At 53.4% G+C, this 21,943-nt stretch overlaps 1 protein-coding gene across 10 annotated transcripts in view; it reads right to left on the bottom strand.

Annotated features, from left to right (window-relative positions):
* NFATC2 (nuclear factor of activated T cells 2) overlaps positions 1–18,372 on the bottom strand; it is a 143,195-nt gene extending 124,823 nt beyond the window's left edge. For 6 of the 10 annotated variants that reach the window (XM_036229280.1, XM_036229278.1, XM_036229281.1 and 3 more), the window contains exon 1: positions 8,909–9,263. In XM_036229280.1, the coding sequence (XP_036085173.1) occupies positions 8,909–9,023 (115 nt within the window). In that variant the 5' untranslated portion in view covers positions 9,024–9,263. Of the gene's footprint in view, positions 1–8,908; positions 9,264–18,141 lie in introns of those variants that run through there. The other 4 variants (XM_036229284.1, XM_036229282.1, XM_036229276.1 and 1 more) reach the window with 1 other exon arrangement.
* Positions 18,373–21,943: the final 3,571 nt, after the last annotated feature.

Genomic DNA, 21,943 nt, shown 5'->3' with positions numbered 1-21,943 from the left:
CTTTCATTCGCTTGAATCGCTGGTGCTCGCCGCGCCACCAGCTTCCGTGAGTACCGTCTCCCTCTCTGCAGCTTACGACCAGCCTGTGAGGCAGGTACTGTCAGCTTCTGTGTTCCAGATGGGGAAACTGAGGCTCGAGGGTACAGGGATTCACCCAAAGTCACGAAAACAATCAGGCAGATGCAAACTGAGACGCCACTTAAATGCGGTAAAACGCACAAGTATTAAATGTACATATTGTGCCTTTTTACATGTTTGCACCTGTGCATCCCCCATGCGAGATATAGACATTTCCACCCCACCAAGAGGGCTCTTTTGTGGCTCCACCCAGCCAGCAACCCTCACCAAAGGGACCTGACTTGTCTCACCATAGACTGGGGTTGCCTGCCCTTGCACGTCACGTAAACAAAATCACATGGGACGCACATGTCACGTCTTTTGCTAACACCGTGTCTGAGATTCATCCACACAATTTGCTGCTATGGTTTGCAGCTATGGTTTCTTTAATGCCATGTAGGATTCCACAGTATGGCTGCACCGTGATTCATTTATCTAGCCCGCTTGCTATATACCGCCTCCATTTTTCAAGAAGACAGCCATTTGAGATTCAACTTGTGGCTTAGAAAGGTCCATTTCCAGCAGAAGACGGTCCCTCCGCACTTGTCAGGCAGAGCCTGACAGACAGCAGGATGCGGGCAGCTTCCTTGCCAAAAGGAGAAGGAAAGATCTGGTTGGAAGAATTAACCAGAAATAGACTTCAGATCATCCTCCCTCAGAAAGAGGGCTAGCCCTGGCTAAACCTCACCCTCCACCAAAGGCCTGCACAAGGGGACATGGGCAGGGGGACAGCCACCTTCCCTCCCCCGCTTCATCCTCTAACCAAGTCGGCAAGGACCCCACACCTTTCCTCCAACACCTCAAAGAGCCTCGCCCTTACCGAGTCCCACAACCCCTGGCATAGCCTGGCAAGTTGGTTTCCACCGGCCTTGCAGCCCATTGGAAATCCAAATGGAAACTTCCCTCTGCAGACAGCGGGGCCCCCGCAACCCTTGGCCGGGGGCAGAGATTTAAAAGTAATACCTTGTTGACTGACAGGTTTTTTATTTACACTTTTCCCCAGGAGCTCTCGTTTCGCTGCCATGTTTCTGGGATCTGGCACACTTAATCAGCGGCCCCTGCCAGCCCTGGTCATTAATGACATTCCTGCTTTCTCCGTGACAACGAAGTGATGTCACCCGTTGCAGATTTCAGACCTGCAGCCCACCTTCTCAGGAGGACACAGATAAACAGACGGCCCCTTTCCGTAACCTTCACAATACCTTTTACAGGCATCGAAGACTTGAAAGTTGTATTTTGCCTTCACCGAGCATTGTGCCTTCGGCAGGCATGCCCAAGCAGGTCTGTTTTATTAAGGACCTTTATAAATCCTGAGCTTTGCAGACTTTATTCCCTTCAGGAAGCTCACCCAGGCATGGCTCAGTTACAGCTCGCATGGGAAGGGCTGGCTTTTAGGAACGCCTCTGAGTTCCTGAAACGGGCCCTGCTGAGAAAATACTCTTTTCCCAAACCTCAGATTAGGAGGCAGGGAGGGTCCCAAATGACAACTCTGCTTGTAGCTTACAGTCTGCTTTTAATACATTTCTTTTGCAGAGGTGGCGGTGGGGGTGGGCGGGGGAAGCATTAACAGTCCAAGGCACGGGGCTTTAGATCTTACTGCCAGTTTATAGGAAATGCAAGGGACAGAGGAGCATGTTAAAAGACACCACAGAGATGTCACTGGCAACATCCACACTGTGAGGAACTACACAGGAAAGTGACCTTGTCTCTTCAGCAAATAAATGGCAAGAAAACAGAAGGCATCGAAGAGCCGGCACAGCCATGTCAACCAAACACGACCTGAGGGTCTTGTTTGGATCTTGGTTCGAACAAATTAACTATAAAGATACTTGTGCGACCAGCAGGAATTCTGAAGACTGGACGTTTGAAATTAAGGAATGATTCTTTTTCGGGTTTGATAATGCTATCTGATTTTTCTCAAGAATCTTCATTGTTGAGAGCTACATGCTAATCTGTGTGTTAATCAGATATTATCCCATCTGGAATTTGACTTAGAGTAACCAGGGCTGGAGATGTGGAGAACGTTGGGAGAGGGATAAAGTAGGACCAGCCTTAGGACGACGATCGTCGAAGCTGGGTGATGGGAACATAGGAGTTAATTACACCATTGCGTCTACCTTTCCCTATTTTGGGAAAAGTTCATACTAAAAGCTCAGGGAAGAGTCAAATTCTTTTTTTTTTTTTTTTTTTTTTTTTTTGCTTTAGGGGAACCCGTGCGGGGCTCTGCTCCAGGTAGGAAAGCAGATAGCAGCCCCTGACCCATCCCAGAAGATCCCCGGGGTCGAGTCTCGCCTTCTTCTGAGCGCGGTTTGGGAACCATCAGCAAAAACCAAACCTCAGGCCAGCCTGGGGAAGCTGAGCCTGCCTGGAGCTCTGCGGAGCCTGTGGCTATTTCCTGTGCTGGGGATGGAGGGAGGAAAGAGGAAGTCCCTTCGTGGGGGGAGCCGTAAGGCATCCATCACGCTGCACTTTCTAGGGCTGCATCTCCCTGGCCCTGGCTCAAGGGGTCTCAAGGGGACAAGACAGGACACCTGGGGAGGCCCTGTCTGCCCAAGAGAGGCAGCCAGAAGGGCACCTTCCAGCCCTGGAGTCTAGACCACCTAGAAAGTTTCTGTCAAGTTCTAGGGATATGGCAGGGGCCAGATGAGTTTTTAAAGTCAACTGAACATGCGGAAGTTGGAGATAACTCGCCACAAGTGCCGACTCAAGCCAGTGTCCGGTGGCTCCTCCCCAGTGACCACATGGCTCTTCATTCTAGACCATTTTCTCTTCAGGCTCAGGATTTACCAAAGGCAAAGACTCCCTCCTCCAAGTTGCCAAAGGCCGCAGAAGTCAGGAGAGCTGAGAGATTTCTCAGTCCATCACGATGGCCATCCAACACTCACACAGCCCGGCTGCTGCGCTGCCTCACAGACACGGCCCACCAGCCCTCGGAGGTGAGCACTGCCATCACCATCCCCACTTCACAGAAGACAAGACACAGGCCAGAGAATCGAAATCGTGTGTCCCCCGTGGCAGAACGCTAATAAAAAAAAAACTATGCAACTTCCATCCATTTATTAATTGCGTGCTCGCTAGTGTGCGGCACTTCTGCGTGGCCAAGGTCACGCAGGTAGGAGGCAACTAAGAATTCAAGCCAGGATTTTCTGATTTCGGACCTGGTGCTCTGACTTGCTGAGCCAATGGCCTCCAAAGTTGGGGAACATGTACCCCAGGAGGCGTACATTGATTGGGATGTCGAAATATATATATATATATAAAGCAGAACTCCTATTTCTATCCTGTCCTTTCCCATTTTTATTTTTGGTGCATGTTTTATCATGAGTATAATCCCCTTAGGACAGCAGTAAACACACAATCGATAATTATATAAATATCAAAGATCTGGGGTGAGTGCGCCCCCTGGGCTGCCGTACACGGGCTCCATCAAAGCTGGAGTCGGTGACATCCTGGCTGAGTTGTAGTGCTGATGGCAGGGACTCGGGACCCCAGCTGCCTGGGTCCAAGGCCTAACCTGCCACTTAGCACTGCCTGACGCTCAGCAAAGTTAACCGACCCCTAGAGAGTCTGCCTTCATCGGTCCATGTGCGGCTGGAAGGTTCGAACGTGCAGCCAGGATTGAGGGCCACTAGTCACTGCTGCTGTATTTTTTCAAATTTATTCAATCCCCTCGCCTTAGAGGACTACAAAGCCTTGGGGGCCAACCCAAATAACACTGCTTTAAGGTCTTCAAGGGTCTCTGCTCCCAATCAAAATCTGAGGCCCTCTCAAGAACAGAGGACTTGTAATCAGGAAGCGGAGAGGACGTGTGTTCGGTAACGAAGGATGATTAAGGCAACTTTCTCCCCATTTCCTTTGCCTCCCTGACGAGACCACCGCTCAATTCGAGGCCTCGCTGCACCTTTCTGGCTGCACCTGGAGACACTATTTGTACAAAGCAGGCTTATTAAGGTCTGTCCTTAACTTGACACAGACAACGGCTCAGCATGTCACATGTTAGTGAACCTGCTTGCCTAGGGTAGAACTCTATTTTTAGTAAGCACCAAAAAAAAACCCATGATACTATACCCTAGCACCTCGTTTGCTGCTATTTGTTTACTAGGCTGTGTCCCACAGAGGCCTGGGGGCCGGGCAAGGGCAGGGCCACATCTAATCCATCTCCGGACTCCCACAGGGCCTGGCACAAAACCAGCGTTCAGTGAGTGTTTGCCGAGAGAATGAGGTTTTAATGGTCCCCTGTGAATGGGCTGGGAGCAGGTGTTCCTGAGTCGAAGTGGAGGCAGCATCAGGGAGCGGGCTACAGCTGGGTCTGCGGCTCCACGTGAAAAGGCCCAAGAGGTCGTGGAGGGCAGAGGGGGACTCGCGGGATGGAGAGGTGCTCGTGCGTGGTGTGTGTGCGCGCGTGTGCCCCGATAACGTGTGTGTGCCTACTGGATCTGTGGCTCTCATCGGCTTTTCAAAACGCCATGACCCAAAAGGTTTAAGGAAGAGACTCTACAAGCAACGACCGGAAGTCCGTTTTCCTTTCTGAAAGGTCAAAGGTGGCGTCGCGTGCATTAGTTTACCAGGCATCGAAGGAGGGATGTGCCAGACCCACTGAGGCAGGCCCTAAGTGAGTACTCCCAACACGTCAGTCTCGACAGAGCCCAGAGGAGATCTGGCCCCTCTGGAGGTGACTGGGGGTTCCCAGGACCCACCTGTCCCCCAGTGTGTTACAGTTGGTAGGAGTCAGAATTCACCGAAGTCACAAGCAGGCATGAGGGAATTAAGCTTTTGATCCATCTGCTGACGGTCAGCACACCTCTCCCTTCCACTGGGTCGGGAGCCCTGGTCAGGCCTCCCGTGGGCCTGTCCCCCTCCATTCTGTTACCTTGAACTTAACTGTCTCCCTCAGTGGGAAAAAATAATAAGCCTCTACCCTGCATGTCTCTAGGCAAATAAATGTGAAAACCTAGACAGGTGAAATAAACAATTTCTTTAAAAGACACACTCTATACCAAAATTGACCCCAGTAGAAAAGGAACATGTAGGCAGACCAACTCCCATAGACACAACAGACACAGTGATCACAGAACAAGCCCCTATAAAGGCACCGGATACAGGTGGCTTCATGGGGGGATTCTATCACAATTTCAGAAACCGAATGAATGGTCCTGACAATACATACATTGTTCCTGAGCATAGAAAATAAAAAACGCTTACACCTAACGGTACGTAAAAAAAGAAAAAAAAAAATGACATGACAAATATCACTCATGAATACTGCCGAAAGAAATCTTAAATAAACCAACGCTGGCCCCAAGAAAATAACACACAAGGGCCAAGTAAGGTTGACACCAGGAATGTTTCGCTATGAGGAAATCTATTAACATAAGTCAACAAATTAATAGCTCTAGGAAGAATAAAATCGTATCTTTCCATAGATGCTCAAAAGTCTATGATGGAATGCGACTCCCATTCCTAATGAAAACTCTCAAGGAAATAGGAATGAATGGATGTTTCGTTGACATAATTAAACACACGCACCTCAATCCTAAAGCCCACACGAGAGGCGCTCTTGCTGGGCTCGGGAACAAGGCGAGGATGCCTACCATCTCCACGACTACGAGCATGCTGCTGGAGATGTTAGTCAGTGCAATTAGACAAGAGGGAACGATTACAGGCTCCAGCTCAGTGAGCGCCGGGTCTTATTCTCTATTAGATCCCCAGCCTCTAACACGATGGGCGCTCAACAGTAAGTCGAATGAGTAACGGAAGACTGGCTCCCATTACCTGAACACCTCTATTAACAAAATCAAGGGTCTCATGAAATGCTAGGAACAAATCGCACTGTTCATCGACCTAAGTGGGTTACTCGTTCGAGGCGAACCACCTTACCAAGTAAGGTACGACCGTTTCAGCCACTCGACAGTTGAGCAGAGGTCCGAAGAAGTTTAAATGGCAACGATCACTCTGTTGGTAACTGTTTTAAATTCCAGGCCTGCCCCAGTGCCAGGCCCCAGTGCCAGGCCCCTTACCACATGCTGTGTACGACTCTCTCTCTCTCTCCTCCAGTGAGGGGATGAGGGACCCTCCCACCATAGGTCAGAATGCGGTTTCTGGAGCAGGTTCATGTTGCGGGTCTGCCACTGACCAGCACTGCATCCTGGGGAAATTCCTTCACTTCCCTGTGCCTTAGCATCTCCTTCAAAACATGGGCGTGGCAATGGTGCCTACCTGCTAGGGTCGGAGGAGATAGGACGTCGGCTAATCAGCGTCGGCTACATGCTAAGTTTCCATAAAACAAGCATCTGACTTCCCCCGCATTCTCCAGCACCTCCGCCAACTTCTGACGACGTCTGTCCCATTAGCGGCCCTTCCCCGTCCTTGTTTTTTTTTGCCAAGCTCATGCCTAGCGTTAAGGGGAACACACCACATGTATCACCAATACTGGGGCAAAGCCCAATAGCAAGATAAGGGCTAGTGCTGGCCCTTGAGAAGGTCCCCTGTGCAGAAGCAGAGAGGGGGCGGGGGGGGGGGGGGGGGAGGCTCCTATTAACATCTGGATAGGCCAGAGCCACGCCCGCATCTGGAGCAGCTCGCCTTAGCCTCCCAGGGCTCAAGGCGTCCCTTCCCTTCCTGAGCCGTGACATTTCTGTGCTGCCTACTTCCCAGCAAGGAGTCATTATTTGACAGATTCCAGAGCCTAACTCCCCGCCTCTTAAGCGAGGTGCCACAAAGTAACTCCTTTCCAAAGATCACAGTTTGGAGTTTGGAAAAGTGTAACTTTACAGTGGAAGAACTTGGCAAAGGCTACCTCGGCCAGGTGATCAAGGTCAACGTCAACGGGGATGAACCACGTTGATGGTAGGGACCCTCGATAGGCGAGGATGGAAATAGTCACTTTACCTCTGTGGTCTTCCTCCCCAAAACCCACGGTTCCTTCTAACCATGAGGAAAACATTAGAAAGAGCCTACTTGGAGGGACAATCTTCAATATGCCTAACCGGTGCTCCTCAGAATTGTCGAGCTCATAAGAAACACGGACACTCTGAATTTGCATAAAGCATGGACTTGCGATGCTAATAATGCCTCAGCACTGGTTCATTAATTACAACAATACTAATACACATTAATCTCAGATAATAAATAATGTGAGGAACCGGGTGCTAGGTATATGGAACTCTTTGTATTATCTTTACAACTCTTCTGTAAAACTAGAAGTGTTCTGAAAAGTAACGTTTATTTAAAAAAACAAAAATCAGATTCTGGGGCTTTCGCTGTGGTCATTTAGACACCCATCTGGCGGCCACCAAGCACCACTTGCCAAGAAAAACTATAAAAAGCACCTCCCATCAGATTTGGCTTGGAAACTATTTCCCCGGAAATCAACCCCCTGCCAAAAAAAAAAAAAAAGTTTGCCGATTTTGAATCTGGGAGGGGTGTAAGTATTAGTGCCCTGCAAAACATGACTTTAATCTTAACGAACAGAAAGACCACTGATCCTGGAGGAATCGTCTGCAGATTCATAATCGTTTCTTTTCAAAGCAAAGGATGGCCTCCAGATTGCAACGCAAGAAGACTGTCTCTCTTGCCGGCTAATTATTTCCATCTCCGGCCAAAATGCAGAATAATTACTAATTATCGTCTTCACTTGGTATCCACGTGAAGGGGATCCCCAAGGTCAAAGCAAGCCCCACACCTGAGGTGGCTAGACAGAAAGTTAGACCTTCTCATTCACCTGCCTAACAGGGCAGCTCTGGGAAACAGCTAACCCCCCCACCCCCGGGTCCAGGCCGCCTACACGAACCAACCAGCCAAGCTTCGGTGCCTCTGGGAGTTACCAGCAGGCCTGCCCCTGAGGCTTCAGCAAGCTTTGGCTGGGCTGGGCTGTCAAAATCAGGAAGCCTGGTTGGTTTTTTTTTGTTTTTTTTCCAAGACAACCTGCTAACCAGAAAAATACAATGAGGTCGGGTGTGTGGCCTCCTGCTCCTTCTGACGAAGGCTCCTGTTAAACACGTGAAGTGACAGCCCAGCCCGGGGAAGTCCCCAGCCTCCAATGGCAGATGACACTTGAAGGCACGGACTGACAGCTCCTTGAGGCAGGAATAGCCAGCGGAATCCACGGGCCAGCTCCCACCTCCTCCCGGGCCCTGCGCCCCCACATCCGTTATGCCGGCGGGGTGGGGATCGCTCAGAGCTCGGACCCATCCACTGGGGTGAATGCAGAGGCAGCAGCACCACCCAGGGAGGAAATGGGCTGGCCTCTCGACGCTGAAGTCAAACCGCACGCCGGCGTTAGACACAGACAACCTCTTCCTTAGTTTCAATACAAAGTCCTCAACAAATGCCACTCACCCGCGGTGGTGCCTGGGGGGGGGCGGGGGGATCAGCTTTCACCTGCTCTGATAAATAGGTTCAGGTGCGACCTCGTTCTGCCGCAGCCCACTCCACTCGCCCCGTTCTTTGGCTCCCTCCGAAGCACATCACTTCCGTTGCCCTCTGACCACCCAGCAGCAGGCAAGAGGCCAGCTGAGCCCCCTGCCACCTTTTGCTTGATACGAGTGACCCTCCAGGAGAAGTCACAGTATCTGGAAACTGACACCCTACAACGCGAGAGTGAGCCTACCGCCCCCTAAGGGTAGCCGCAGTCCCTGACGCCTCGCTCCCTCCTCTCACCTGGGAAGAGGCACCTCCCCCCACCACCACACCGAGCCCCCAGGACGTGAGGCGCAGGGGGGCCCTGGGCCCACTCTCCAGGCCCAAGCCTCAGTTCAGGCTTGGGGCCGGGCCAGGCGGAGCCTCTACGGACCTTCGATAGGATTCAAATAGTCATAGTTGAAGAGCATGGAGAAGTCCAACTCGTCCTGGGGGCTGCCCCCGGGCTCGTAGCCATCGGGGTCGGGTTGCTGCTCCGGGGCATCCATGGCGCACAAGGCGGCGGGCGGGCTGCCGGGCCCGGGGGGCGAGGGCAGGCTCGGCTTTCTCTTGAGCCCCTCACCAGGGGTGGCAAGGTAGCAGGAAGCGGGCGGAGAAGCAGGTGGAGCGGCGGGGGTCACTGTCCTCGTGGGGACGCAAGCCGGGTCCGGGGATGGCGCGCCTGGCGCAGCGAGGCTGGACGCGCCCGGGGGAGCTGAGCAGCGGCGCGAGCTTCCTGCTCCGGGAGGCACCTGTTGCAGCCCCGCGAGGGGGGAGGCGGGGACAGGGCGGCCTGGCCGGCGGGGGCGGGGCCAGCACGGGGACCCGGCGGGGGAGGGAGAGGCGGGCGGCCCGGGCTGGCCGGCGCCCGGGAGGAAGGAGGCCGCCGGCCTGCCCTAGCCGCACCGCGGGGCACCGCGCTCGGCCCCTGGCCTGGGCCACCGCCGGGGACCTTCCCAGCGGCGAGCGCTGCGCCCCTGCCCGACGCAGGAGCTCGACAGGAAAGCGGCGGCCACTTGCGTTTTGCCCTCTGCGAGCAGCCGAGGCCCGGCTTGTCCCTCTTTCCTCCTGAGGGAGCAGACCTGTATCTCCACGGGCCTCGGCGCCCCCACAGCAGCGGCATGATTTCCACCTAGAGTTTAGTCACCTGCGTGCATGACCCGCCACTCTATTTCCCGGGACCTGAAAAGAATCACAGATACTCTGAAAGCACAAGTCCACCCTTAAATCTGTACTTTTTGGCCACCCCTCATGTGCCAGGGCCCCAGCATAAATGGGACACGGTGGCCCTGGAAAAGCCCGGATTCTGCTGGCAGGAGAGGCATGAAGGAGATAAAGGGACAAAGATCATTTCCCATAGGATTGTTAGGGAAGACCTCACCCGAAGCCGGGGGTAAAGCCTAGGGACTGGGGAGTCACTTCTGTGGTCACGAGGAGCCTCTCTGGAAAGGTGACATCTGGACAAACCTGGCTGATGGACAATCTGGGGGGAAGAGTGTTCTGGGGGTGGGAACCCAAGGAAAGCCAGCGGGGCTCGGTGTGCTGGAGGCTGAGCAAGGAGGGCCGTGGAGTTAGAGAGGAGGGCAGGGGACCAGCACGCCTGGGCGATTGCTCAAAGCAGATCCCCAGCCGCCTGGATGAATGCAGTGGACCCCTTTCCGGTCTCACTACCTCTCCTTTCAAAATATATATCCCACGAGCCCTCCTGTGGCTTCCTCTTAAGTTTAGAATTAAGTACAAACACCTGGCCTACAGGGGTCCAGATAAGCCGTCCCCCAATCCCAGCTCTCCTGGGATCATCTGTCATTCTCCCCTTTTCTTACTGCCTTCTGCGACCCCGATCCTCAAGCGAGGTTCTACTAAAAGCCAGAACCCAAGTCAAGGTGTGGAATATAAGTTGCGGCATTTAAGAGCAGCACAAGTCACAGGGTTGCAGTAGCTCAGCCAAATCCGCCCTCAGCTAATAACCCCGCAGGCATATTATGTTTGGCCTGCCCCATATTTTTATTTTTTTTAAATCTGAACTTGTATTTTTTTTTTTAATTGGGAGATTTCATATAAAAGTCTAAATTTCCAATGTCTCCTAAAGTATGGGAAGATCTGGCCGCAGCAGGCCCATATTCCCAGATGGACCAGCCACCTGGAGCTGAGAAGAAGAGGCCTTCACACGATTCTGCTGCTGTCAGGTCACCATCGATCCCACCCGGGGGTCCCCACCCGGGGGTCCCCACCTGTCCCTGTGAACATCCTCCACGAATACCTCTGGACTCATTAGTAGAGTAACTAAAAGCAGGTCATCCAAAACCCACAGAGAAGACCCCGGAAAGTTGGGGAAAAAATGGATTCATCCCCTTCAAACGAAAGAAAAGTAAGAACTTGAATTTAAAATGGCAAAATCACAGCAAAAATGGCAGCGAAGATAAATAGACCACTTTACACGCACTGAGAGCGTCACAGACATGCTGTTTAAACCCCGAAGTGCCCGCATGCATAAGGCTCACTATTACCCCCGCCAAGGCAGAGAGGAGGCTATGGTTGCGTTTAAAAGTCACACGGAAATGGTTTTGTCCCACATGAATCTGATACTCATTACTGAGTCACATTGTCCCTGGGTTATTAGCTAAGGGTGGATTTGTTAAGGGACATTTTTGGATCGAGATGAAACACGATTAAAAAAAAAAAAAATGTCTCGTGACTCCCAGTGATAGGAGAGGGCGAAGGGGGACCTGCCTTGGGGACTCTAAACTGAGCCGCGAAGAAGACACATCATGAGATTAATGCCATCTGCTCTCAAGTGCCGGAGACGGGGACCATCCCTGCCGGACCCCAGGGCTCGAGGGAACACAGTCTGAGAACCGCAAAGAACACACGGCAGACTCAGAAGTACCACTTCTCCCCAGCTCCTCGGCCTCGCACAGGCCCCAGCCACCATCGTCACCTGCCCAGGCCACCGCAATAGCCACCACTGGCATTCTGAGCACCCACTCTTACCTGGCTAGAGGCTGTTCCCCACTTAATGGCCAATAAAATCTTTCGACAAGATTGACATGCTCACACCCCTGCTGCTTAAAATGCCCCCAGTGCCTCCGCATTACCCTGAGAAGCAACCGCGAACTGCTCACAAGACCCCGTGAGCACATGGACCCTGCCCGGGCCGGGGTCCACGGTCTCGCCGCCTGTCACGCTTCCCTGGTCTTCCATGTTCCAGCCTCACAGGCCTTCTTACTGGTCAGTGAACATCCCAAGCACATCCCTCTCCTCAGGGCCTTTGCACTGTTTGTCCTGTCGGGATGCTCATCTCCCAGACACTTCACAGGCAGATCCCTCGCCATGCAGAGGTCACAAAAAGACATCTCTCAAGAAGGGACCCTCCAGTCTGAATTATCAGTCCTTACTGCTGTAGGTTGAATTGTGGCCTTCCCCCAAACCCCCACCCCAGGCACCTGTGAATGTGATCTTATTTGGAAGCAGGGTCTCAGCAGGTGCAGTCAGGGGAGGATGAGGCCCTTAGAGCTCAGGGCTCTGATACAAAGACTGGGGTCCTCGTGAGAAGAGGAGAGAACACACGTACAACAGGAAGGGGGCCGCGTGAAGACGGGGACAGAGAGCAGGGAGAGGCACTAACCAGCCAAGGACAGCAGCAAGGATTGCCGGGAGCCAACAAAACAAGCCGGGAGAAACCAGGAAGGACCCTCCCCTACCAGAGCCATCAGGCAGAACGTGGCCCTGCTGACACCTTGCTTTCAGATTTTTAGTCTCCAGAACTGTGGGAAAATAGATTTCTTTTGTTTTAAGCCACCCAGTTTGTGGTAATTTGTGATGGCAGCCACAGGAAACTGGTACACCCACCTACCCCCCCCACACACACACACACACCCCAAGTCATTTGCAACTCTTTTCTATTTTAGTCTCTTGCATTTGACACCGACCGAAACTCCCTCGGATACTCCTGCACTCGCTTGCTTTGTGCTGCCCTCGTGAGGGGAGGCTCGCCGCCCTCTCCCCAGCATTCAGGACAGGGACCGGCACATCGCAGATGCTCTAAAAATATCGATGAAAACAAACCGATGGTCAAGGAGGCTTCTAAGAGGAGAGTGAGACGGGCCTTGAAGAAAGAGCTAGAAAGGGGGAAAGGGAGCCCCACGTAGACAGACCGGATGGCACGGGCCAAGGGGGTAGTGTGACGAGTGTGTGCGTGTGTGTGAGGGCGTGAGGGGGGCAGGCACGGACCGGCTCCAAGCGTGGTGACGTGGTGACAGTGCTGGGGTGTCAGGCCCAAGAGCACCAAGAGCACCCGGCTGGGCTTTGAGGAAATAGGTCGCTGGGCAGGTCCGTTGTGCTGGAGAGGATGAGAAAGGGAAGGGCCAGGGCCGCCAGACGTTTCCGAGCGGCTCAGAAAGGAGAGAATCCCCCGCCCACCCGCACGCGCTCCAAACTCTGTGGAGGGCTGGCTCCTTTAGAGGTCTGCGGCCCTCCTCACCAGCCTGTGCCCGTCTTGCTGGGTGGTCCCGCTGCAGGAAGTGGAAGCAACAGGACCACGGAGCCCTTGGACGCTGAGCTTTTGGCATCGGCGGGGTCTGGTTCAGCCCTTGAAATGCCTTGACCGCTCCGGTCTTCGTCCTCTCCTCTCTAAACAGAGGCCGCATTAAATAACCGCCGTCTCTGGGTTTTTATGAGACTCCACTGGGCACCTGTCAAGTGCTTGGCCACAGAGTGTGTGTCTGATAGAGAAAACGGGTCACCTGATTGCTATGATTGTTCAGCCCAACAGGGAGCGACATGGTGGAGAGTGTCCGACGGAGTCCGAGCTCCGTCGCCTAGTGATGTCCCCCCGGGGAGTAGCCATACCTCTCTGTGCACGTCGGGGACGTGGACCGTCAGGCCGGTGTGAGGACGAACGAGGTGGCACGCGGAACGCCCTCGGGATGGGACCGGGCACATAGCCGGCAGCCAGTAAGTGGTGGCCGCTGGCCGCCGGCCTGGCCATGGCCGTCACTTGTTTGTTGTTCTTGCCTTGGAGGGCTGAGTCATTGCAGACAACAGCCTGAAAGTCTATGCCCGCCGGGTGACCAGGGGGAGCCCTGCTTCGGTGGCTAGTGCGAGGTGGGGAAACCTGGATCCCAAGGCCACCGTCGTGGTCAAAAGGAGGCAGAAGAGAGAGAGCCGAAATGATGGCGCGGCGCTTCGGAGTTGGAGGCTCAGTTCTGTGGCCTGAATAAGTGATGTCACCCCTACCGCGCATCACTCATCCATTCATTCCTCCAGCTGTCAAAAAAAATACACACACGCACACACGTGCACACACGCACACACACATACTGAGTACCCACTACGTCCAGGCACCGTTCTGGACCCTGGGCCAAAAAGGTGAGCAAGACACCTGTGGTTTCTAGTTCCTGTGGAGTTCACGCCCGGAGGAGGACCCGGACAAAGCATGATGGGCCACCACCAGTGTGGTCAGTGCAGGAAGCGGGCAGCGCAGGGCAAGGGCCCAGGGATCCCAGAAAGGGGCTCCAATCCCGTCTGGCAGTCAGACTGTCTCAAATTCCCGTTTCAGCAAAGGAACAGAAGCAGGACCCTGCCTGGCTCCTTCCAAGTAAGACGTGAAATGGTCACTCGTGACTGCAGTGCGTGTGAGCGGTCCGACAAGAAAATGTATAAGAACGCACATGGCAATTGTTTTTTTAGGTTGGATTTTTGTTTGGGGGTGGGGTGGGGTGGGTAAATAATGAATTAATAAATAGTACGGGAATGATGACAGCAATTATTTATTAAGTGGGTACGTTGAGGGTTATATTGTTTATTAAAAGATTGACACTCTCCGCAGATTGGTAAATAATTGCTGTCACCCCCCCACCCACCCACCCAAGGGCCTCTGCAGCCCTGGAGCGCTCACTGCAATTCAGCAGATAAAGGGTTAAAGCTTGGCCCATCGGGGGCGTCTCTTTGGACCCTGCTCCTGCTGTTCTGATTGGCTGATAGTCATTGTAAAATATATTAATTATTACTCCAGAAACTATTAGCATCATTCTTTTGTATGTGGGGAAACTGAGGCACGGGATGTGGACTTAACTTGCACACTGTCACACAGCTAGCGAGTGTCAGAGCCAAGATGTAAACCTCTCACCCAGATCTCAAGCTGCTGACACATGGGGTGTAGAAACGTGACCAGGAGCCCACTGGGGGCTCACAGAAATCGGAGACCTGACCCCTGTCTTCAGGAGGCCTTACAATCCAGCTAAGGAAAGTTTTTAATCAAGGCCATGGGAGGCGGCCTGGGAGAAGGGGTGATTCTCCTTTACTGAAGCTCTGAGAGCAGAAGGAGGAGAAGGAAGGACTCGCTGGAGGAGGGGCTGTCTGGGGAGCAGGGGGCGGGGCTTAGCCAGGAGGCGGAGCCCGTGGAGGAGTGTCCATTCCACGCAAAAGCAGAGAGCCTCCTGGCTGTGCGGGGACTGCTTTCCCCCTGGTCCGACAAGGCAAGGAGCCCCGCCTACCTCACCCGAGGCTGGGGAGTTAGTTACACGTCAGCTGCTGCCTCACTTTGCCCGTATCTAATGACGGCGCTCGCCCTTTCCACATCGTTCCTTACTTTCCTCTTACCCTTCCAGGATATGTCGCCCCTTCTCAACGTGGTGCTGGGAAAAGAGCCTGGGACCAAGGTGTGGACCGCCTCAGTGTCCTCGCGGTGTTATAAAGACGATGGCAGTGAGTTCCAGAGATAGCAGAGCACATGGCCCAGTTCCCTGGGTTCCAGCGATGGCTCCCTGACTCCCCTGCTGGGTAACATCTGGCCAGTCGCTGCACCTCTCTGGCCTCGCTGCCAAACTCCGGGAGGGAGACAGTGATCATCGGACTTACCGAGCACAGCTGCCCTGACAAGGACAGGGCCCAGGCAGGGCTCAGTATGTTTGCTCTCAGCCCCGCGGCCAGCCGTGGAGCTCTCGTTGAGTGCCAGGCATAGTGCTGCTATCTTGCTCTGTGACCTTGGGCAAGGCTGGCTCGCATTGTCCTCGACGGTCCCAGAATAATAGCATCTGGTCCGTGCTAATCACGTGTTGAGCACAGAGATAAGCATGTTATGCACGTGATTTCACAGGATGCCCAGAGCAACCCTACGAAGTCGGCGCTATCACTACGCTCTTTTGCAGATGAGGAAACTGAGGCTTCGCACTCATGATCTCGGCCCGACCTGTCTCACTGTGAAGCCCCAGTCAGTTAAAAGTATCTCGAGGGGTTTCAAATACCACATCTCTTCGAAGAATTTTTGCCACAAAATTCAGTGCTACGGCAACGTAAGTTATTGTTCTTCATCTTTAATATAATAGGAATGGCAGCTAACGTGCGTTGAGGGGTGACTGAGCATGACACCCTTTTAGGTTCTTTATATGTGTCGCCTCACCGAATCTCAAACCCTCTATTAGTATTGGCCCCATTTTACGGATGTGGAAACCAAGGCACAGAGAGGTGAAGGCACTCCCCCAAGATCTCACAGTTGTGATCTGGCCAAGCAGAAATCCTAATCCAAGCAGAAGGCAGAGAGTTTGGGTCTGGAAGTGAGCAGAGCTCACCCTGGGTCTGTTTATTCCTGAAATACTTTCCATCATCCCACTTCAGATAAAACTGAACACACCTCTTTCAGATCTTCAGTTTTTCCCAGGGCCTCACTCCCAAGCTGCACAGCAAGGTCAGTATTTTCTTACCATGCAAATATTTCTATTCGTTCTTCGTGGCCCCACCCATCCGCATGCACACTTCAGGTCTGTCCCTAGGCTCACGTGGTGTTTGAGTTTAAAGGGGCACTAGCTTTTCCCTCTGCAGGGCACGGCCGAGGCATCTCACATACCAGCTCTTTGATGCCTGGAATTATATTCTGTGTGCCCAGTTGCCTTGGTATGCCAAGTGTGGTTCGCTGGGAACAATGTGGTGCCCTGTCTCCCACATGTGTACACACGCTGGCACGCACGTACTCACGATCCCTGCACACATGAGCACGAGCTGAGAAGGGCAGGCAATGCACGTGCACACGCAAAAACACACAGACTTCAACACCTCGAGACAGGAGCAGATTCATCAGCCTGAGGCAGAGGGGTAGCCGCTCCATTAAAATGTGAGGCTTGTGTTAGATCACACAGTGAAACGGAAGCCCAACTTCTCTTCCAAGCTCTTGCTCTCTCCCTCTTTCCAGAGAGAGCTACTTTTGGCATTACTCTGTCCCCCCACCCCGACCTTCAGAGCATCACGCCGTTTCAGTATCTATGACAGTAACAGCCGATTCGTGTCCTTAGTATCCGCTGCCCGTCTGAGAGCGTCACTTTTACAGGTGATGCGGTATTAGTAATCTTTTTTTGCCATTATGTCCCATGCTTGGCCACTAGGACAGGATATACTGGTACCAGTTAAAACGTTCAAAGTGTTGGCAGGGTGTTGCTTTCAAAAGTGCAACTCAGCTAAAAATATGTGTCATTGAGGTCTGCTGGGGCAAAGCATACCATTTACCTAACCCAAGGCATTTGGCCTCACTCTGGTTTTCAAAAAAAAAAAAAAAAAAAAAAAAAGCCCCTCAGGTTTATTTACTGAAATTGTCATTTCTTCCCCCCAGAACTTTAATCAGCCACGCAGAGCACAAAACCTACATTCAACTCTGATTTTATGACATGAGGCTAACTCCTCCTACATATATTTATTTCGCTTAACTCTTGCAGCCCTGCCGGTGGGCAGTGCCCCCGCTGTGTGCAGGGCTGGCCTCTGGAAAACACATCACATCGCCCGCGTTCCCGTTTTAAAGACAGATTCGTCAGGGTCCAGCCCAACCTCCTCCAACGCCCCACCCGGAGGAGAGGTTTTCATGTCATATTCTTACACGTGGAGCCCCTCCCGGCCGATCCCGAGCAGTCTGCTTTTCGGGGCTGGACCCAAGATGAGGGGAAAAGACGCAGAAACACGGAGAGCAGAGTGTAATCAGATCGCTAAACAAACTGATGGTACGTTGCACTTTAAAGGAGGAGCCCGAGGACTGTATCCATCAGGCACATTAAAAAAAAAAAAACAAAAAAAAAAAACGGGGAAGAAAATTGTTTAAATGTCCCAGAGCATCTGCTGCTGTAACTGTTAAAAAGCAAAGTCTTTAGGACTAGTTTTGCTATATAGTAAAAGACTGGCACTGTTTTCCTAAAAGGAAAATAAAAAGCTAAATAATAATAATAACAACGATAAATATATAATAATAAAAACAACAACAATAATAATAATACGGCTGAATGGCATCTGCTGTCAAAAGCTGAGTGTTGAAACGGTTAAGCAGCCAGCGGTTAGTAGCGAGAACCCCTCCCGGTGTCCCACGGAGGAGAAAATCCCGTGACAGCCCCGCCGCGGGGATCCCGCCTTAGGGACACCACACCGCCCCCCAGGCACGGTGGTCTGCAGTCGGCTGGCCCGTCTCCCCTCCCTGCCCCGGGCGAGGGCGCCTCTCCTCCTGGCCACTCTACCTGTGCGCCCTGGGACACCGGAGTCCCCGGGCCTCCCCGCGCCCTCAGCCAGGAGCCGAAAGCGCTGGCCGGGGAAGGAGCAGAAGGGAAGGGCTGGGAGGCGAGAGGAGGAACCGGCTGAAACAGAGGGCGAGTCAGTTACCTTGGTCCACAGACCCCATGATGCGGAGGGGATGGCAGTGCCCCAGCCTGAACGCAGCCTCTCTCTGCATCTGGAGGGGATGCGGGCTTGGCGCGCGGCGCGAGAGGGGCTCTGAGTTTGGAGACCAGGAGCCAAGGGGGCGCCGCCCTCTAAAGCATGCTCGCGGGGCTGCCCTGGCCGAGGAGCCTGCGAGCGGCCCGGGAGCTGCGCGCCTCCCGCTCCCGGCTCCCGGCTCCCGGCTCCCGGCTCCCAGCTCCCGGCGCAGCGGAGTCGGCGCGGCTCGGCGCTCGGCTTACTCGAGAGGGAACGCGACTTCCTTCCCGGCGCTCCGTGTTTATAGGCTTTCAATGCAGTAAAATAACGGGATTCCCTCACTGTTTCCTCCTGTTTATCCAGCACCATGGAAACCACTGGATCTCGTCCATCTCCAAAACTAAGGGCTTTCCTGCAAACTTCACACTCAGGAATCCATGACGTCGCCTCCTCCTCGGCCAGCCAGCTCCGTGGCTCCCTCGGCCGCCAGCACAAGTCCCTGATTGTTCAGGAGAAAAGTCAGAGAGAGAGAGAGAGAGATGCGGGCGCCGGCGAGAAGGGGGTGGGGGCCTGCGAGCGTCCAAGTCGGCCTTGCAGGAGCTCCAGGCGGCTGTTTGCAAGGATCGCCCCAGCCACCGCCTTCCCTAGCCCGCTGCAGCTTTTAATAAATCATGCCCAAACTTCCAAACCCCCCATTTTCCAAGCGGGCGCCTCCCAGTGAAAGCTGCCCAGGGCTCACACCAACACCCCAGGTGGTCGAGGCCCCTGGACACTGACCCAGGGACCCTTGGCAATACCTCCGGGCCTCTAGCTGCCCAGATTTTTTTTTTTTTTTTTTTGTATTCAGGGATGGTGGGAGGAGGAAGAAGAAGGGGGATGGGGAAAGGGGAGGAGGGGCGGGAGGAGGGGGGAGGAGGGAAAAGAAATAAATAACGGTGCCTTGTGTCAATTCTCCAACTCCAAGATTTTTTTTTTTCAAAGAGTATATTTTTAGATTCATTTAGAAAACCCAAGGTTTCCAGTGATGCTGGGAGGCTCCAGCAATAATGAAATGGCCAAAGAGACGCCGAAACCAGGCAACCCATGTGTTTACACATGCTCCGAATAAACAGGCAAATAAAGGGACAGGATGTCGTGAACTTCGCACGGTCTCCAGAAGGAGGTCGGTGGGATGCCCTGCATGGCACGCGGGCCGCAGACCCCAGAAGAGAAGGCCGGCGGGGAGGGGGACGAGCCAGCTGTCAAGATGCTCAGGATGCTCTTCCCAAACCTCGCCTACCTGCGCCTCTCCGTCCGCATGCGGGCTGGGACAACCGGGGCCCCCAGATCCAGCCAGCTTCGAAAATGGCCATTTCAGATATCGTCGTGAGCTCCGATAAAACTTCGGGAAGCACCAGAGCTGGCGACTCATCAGCACCCTCACCCCCAGCGCGCGCACACACACACACACACACACACACACACACACACGCTTTCCTACAGAGAGCCTTGAAATTGAAGAGACATTGAGAGGAGCTGGTTCCATCTGTGGACCGCTCTGCACTCCACACCTCGGCCCACAACGGCCCCGCTGGGCTCTCAGACCTGACCAGCTGAAGACGCTAGCCCATGAAGAGCTACTGGGGACAGTCCCACACCCCTACCCGAGAAAAGCATCTTGTCTGCATTCCTTGCAGCCACCTGCAAACAGGAGAACCTTCTCCCCCATTTTCCAAAAGGGAAACTAAGGTACACAGAGGATAAATGGCTTGCCTGTTGCTCTTCTTGGCAAATACTGGAATGCAGCCTGCAAGGCCATGGAGGAAGAGCCTTTTCAGGGAGCCTGTTGAGGAAACCCCATTCCTTGAGGATACTACCCCATCATCTGAGGCAAGAACAGGGCGGCCAACCATCCTGGTTTGCCTGGGACTGAGGAGGTTTCCAGGATGCAGGACTTCCGGTTTTAAAACCGAGGAAGTCTTGGGCAAGTTGCGACAAGCTGGTCAGCCTCAGCATGAATGAAACTCGGCGCTCGGCTTCCACTGCCGCAGGTCTACAAACTGCTGTCATCTGAAGACGGCCACTCTTCTTAGCAGCCCCATGAATAGCACCCCCTAAGTCAGCACCTACTATGTGCTCGGACTGGAACTAGAGTCATCTGTAATTCCTGCTCTCGGCCCCCTGTGGAGTAACACACCGCCACAGAGGGGTTGGCCCTGCTCACGAAGATACTCAGCCCCTAACCACATGCTATTAAAATTCAAAGTGATTACCAATTAAGTAAAATGTAAAAGTCTGTTTCGGGGTTGCATGAGCCACACATTCCACGTGCTCAAAAGCCACATGCGGCTGGTGGCTCCAGAGTTGGATAGCACAGAAGAGAACATGTCCATCACTGTAGAAAGTTCTAGAAGGTAGCACTGGATTAGCTGACCTGAGAGGCAGGATAAAGTGCAGACTCTGGAACCAGATTCTCGGCTCTGCCCCGGAGTCCCTTACCCACGCTGTGAAATGGGGACATTATTGGTGCCTTCCACAGAGCTGATGCATGGATATGACGCTAAGAACAGTAAGGCCTATCGTAAATGCTCAAAATGTAGATTAAAAAAAAAAAATGTTTGAAAAACCTTCCCACACTCAAGGAGTGAGTCATGATGAAGCTAGGATTAAGACTGTTTGACCCTGCAGTCCATGCCCTCCGCCCCCAGGAGGGAAGCAGGCTCTTTGCAAGACCTAGCCCACTTCACGCTCCCACGGGGCTCGACGCCTTGCACCCTGTTTGCGGATGAGCACACTGACGTCCCACGAGGTGATTTCCACACAACCAGCTTGGACTTGAACCCAACTCCGTTTGGCAACGGAGCCCACGTTCTTGGCACCGCAGCCCCTGCCTCCCAGAGCCCTCCCTGGGAGCCGAGGTCTCGGAGGCCAGAATCGAGGCAGGAAGTGAACGGGGGCCCTCCTCTGCCAGACTCGTTATCGAGGATAATTTTAGACTCGGTCCCACCCAGGCTCAGGCCTCAGAGGCAGGTCTGATCCCCACAGGTGCTGGGCGCTGCTGGGCAGGGGAGAGAGGGGAGGCGCCTTTTGGAACGCGGTAGAATCAGCATTAAGCCACATTTTACCGAGCCCACACTCTCTGTCACAGTTAAGCATTTTTCCCTTTTAAAGCACATTAATACTACAAGGATTGGATCAGGGGAGTCGCAGCTGAGTCACCTAATTTGCCCTTACGGGCTGCAGCTTTCAGCTTCTTAGTTTAGCTGTTCTTTGGTTCCTCAGACAATTTCTTTCCTCTCCTGGTGCCAGGGCAAGAAATATTTTGTCCTTTTGAACTGAACCACCCACTGTTTTTCACTTCTCTCGAGCACTCTCCCTTTTTTTTTTTTTTTAAGGGATGCTCCGAGGGGGGTGGGTGGGGAGCTTCCGCCCACCAAATTATCCACGAAAATTCCCCAAACTAGAGGTTCTCAGCTGGGGCAGGCATAGGCCAGCGTAGGAAGAAAAAACGAAAGAGAAGCTGAATCAAACGCAAATAGAAGGCGGCCAGGTGGGCATGGGAGAAAGGCGCAGGGAGGCCACAGGACATCTGGGCTGCAGGAGAGCCTGAATCACTGGGGAAGACTTTTATTAGCACCGCTCCTCTCTGACAGCCTCATAAATAAGAAACGCGGGTTTTCTGCTGAGGCACCACTTGCCGCTGCTGCCCCTGCAGCTGATTCAACACTAGGAATATGGAAAAGGACTTGGGCCGCTCCGACGCGGGCACCCCACTGGTCCTCTCGCTGCG

The sequence above is a fragment of the Rousettus aegyptiacus genome, unplaced genomic scaffold, assembly GCF_014176215.1.
Source record: "Rousettus aegyptiacus isolate mRouAeg1 unplaced genomic scaffold, mRouAeg1.p scaffold_m13_p_12, whole genome shotgun sequence".
NCBI lineage: Eukaryota > Metazoa > Chordata > Mammalia > Chiroptera > Pteropodidae > Rousettus > Rousettus aegyptiacus.
The sequence above is the reverse complement of the archived record's forward strand: the minus strand, read 5'-3'. Positions and strand labels throughout refer to the sequence as shown.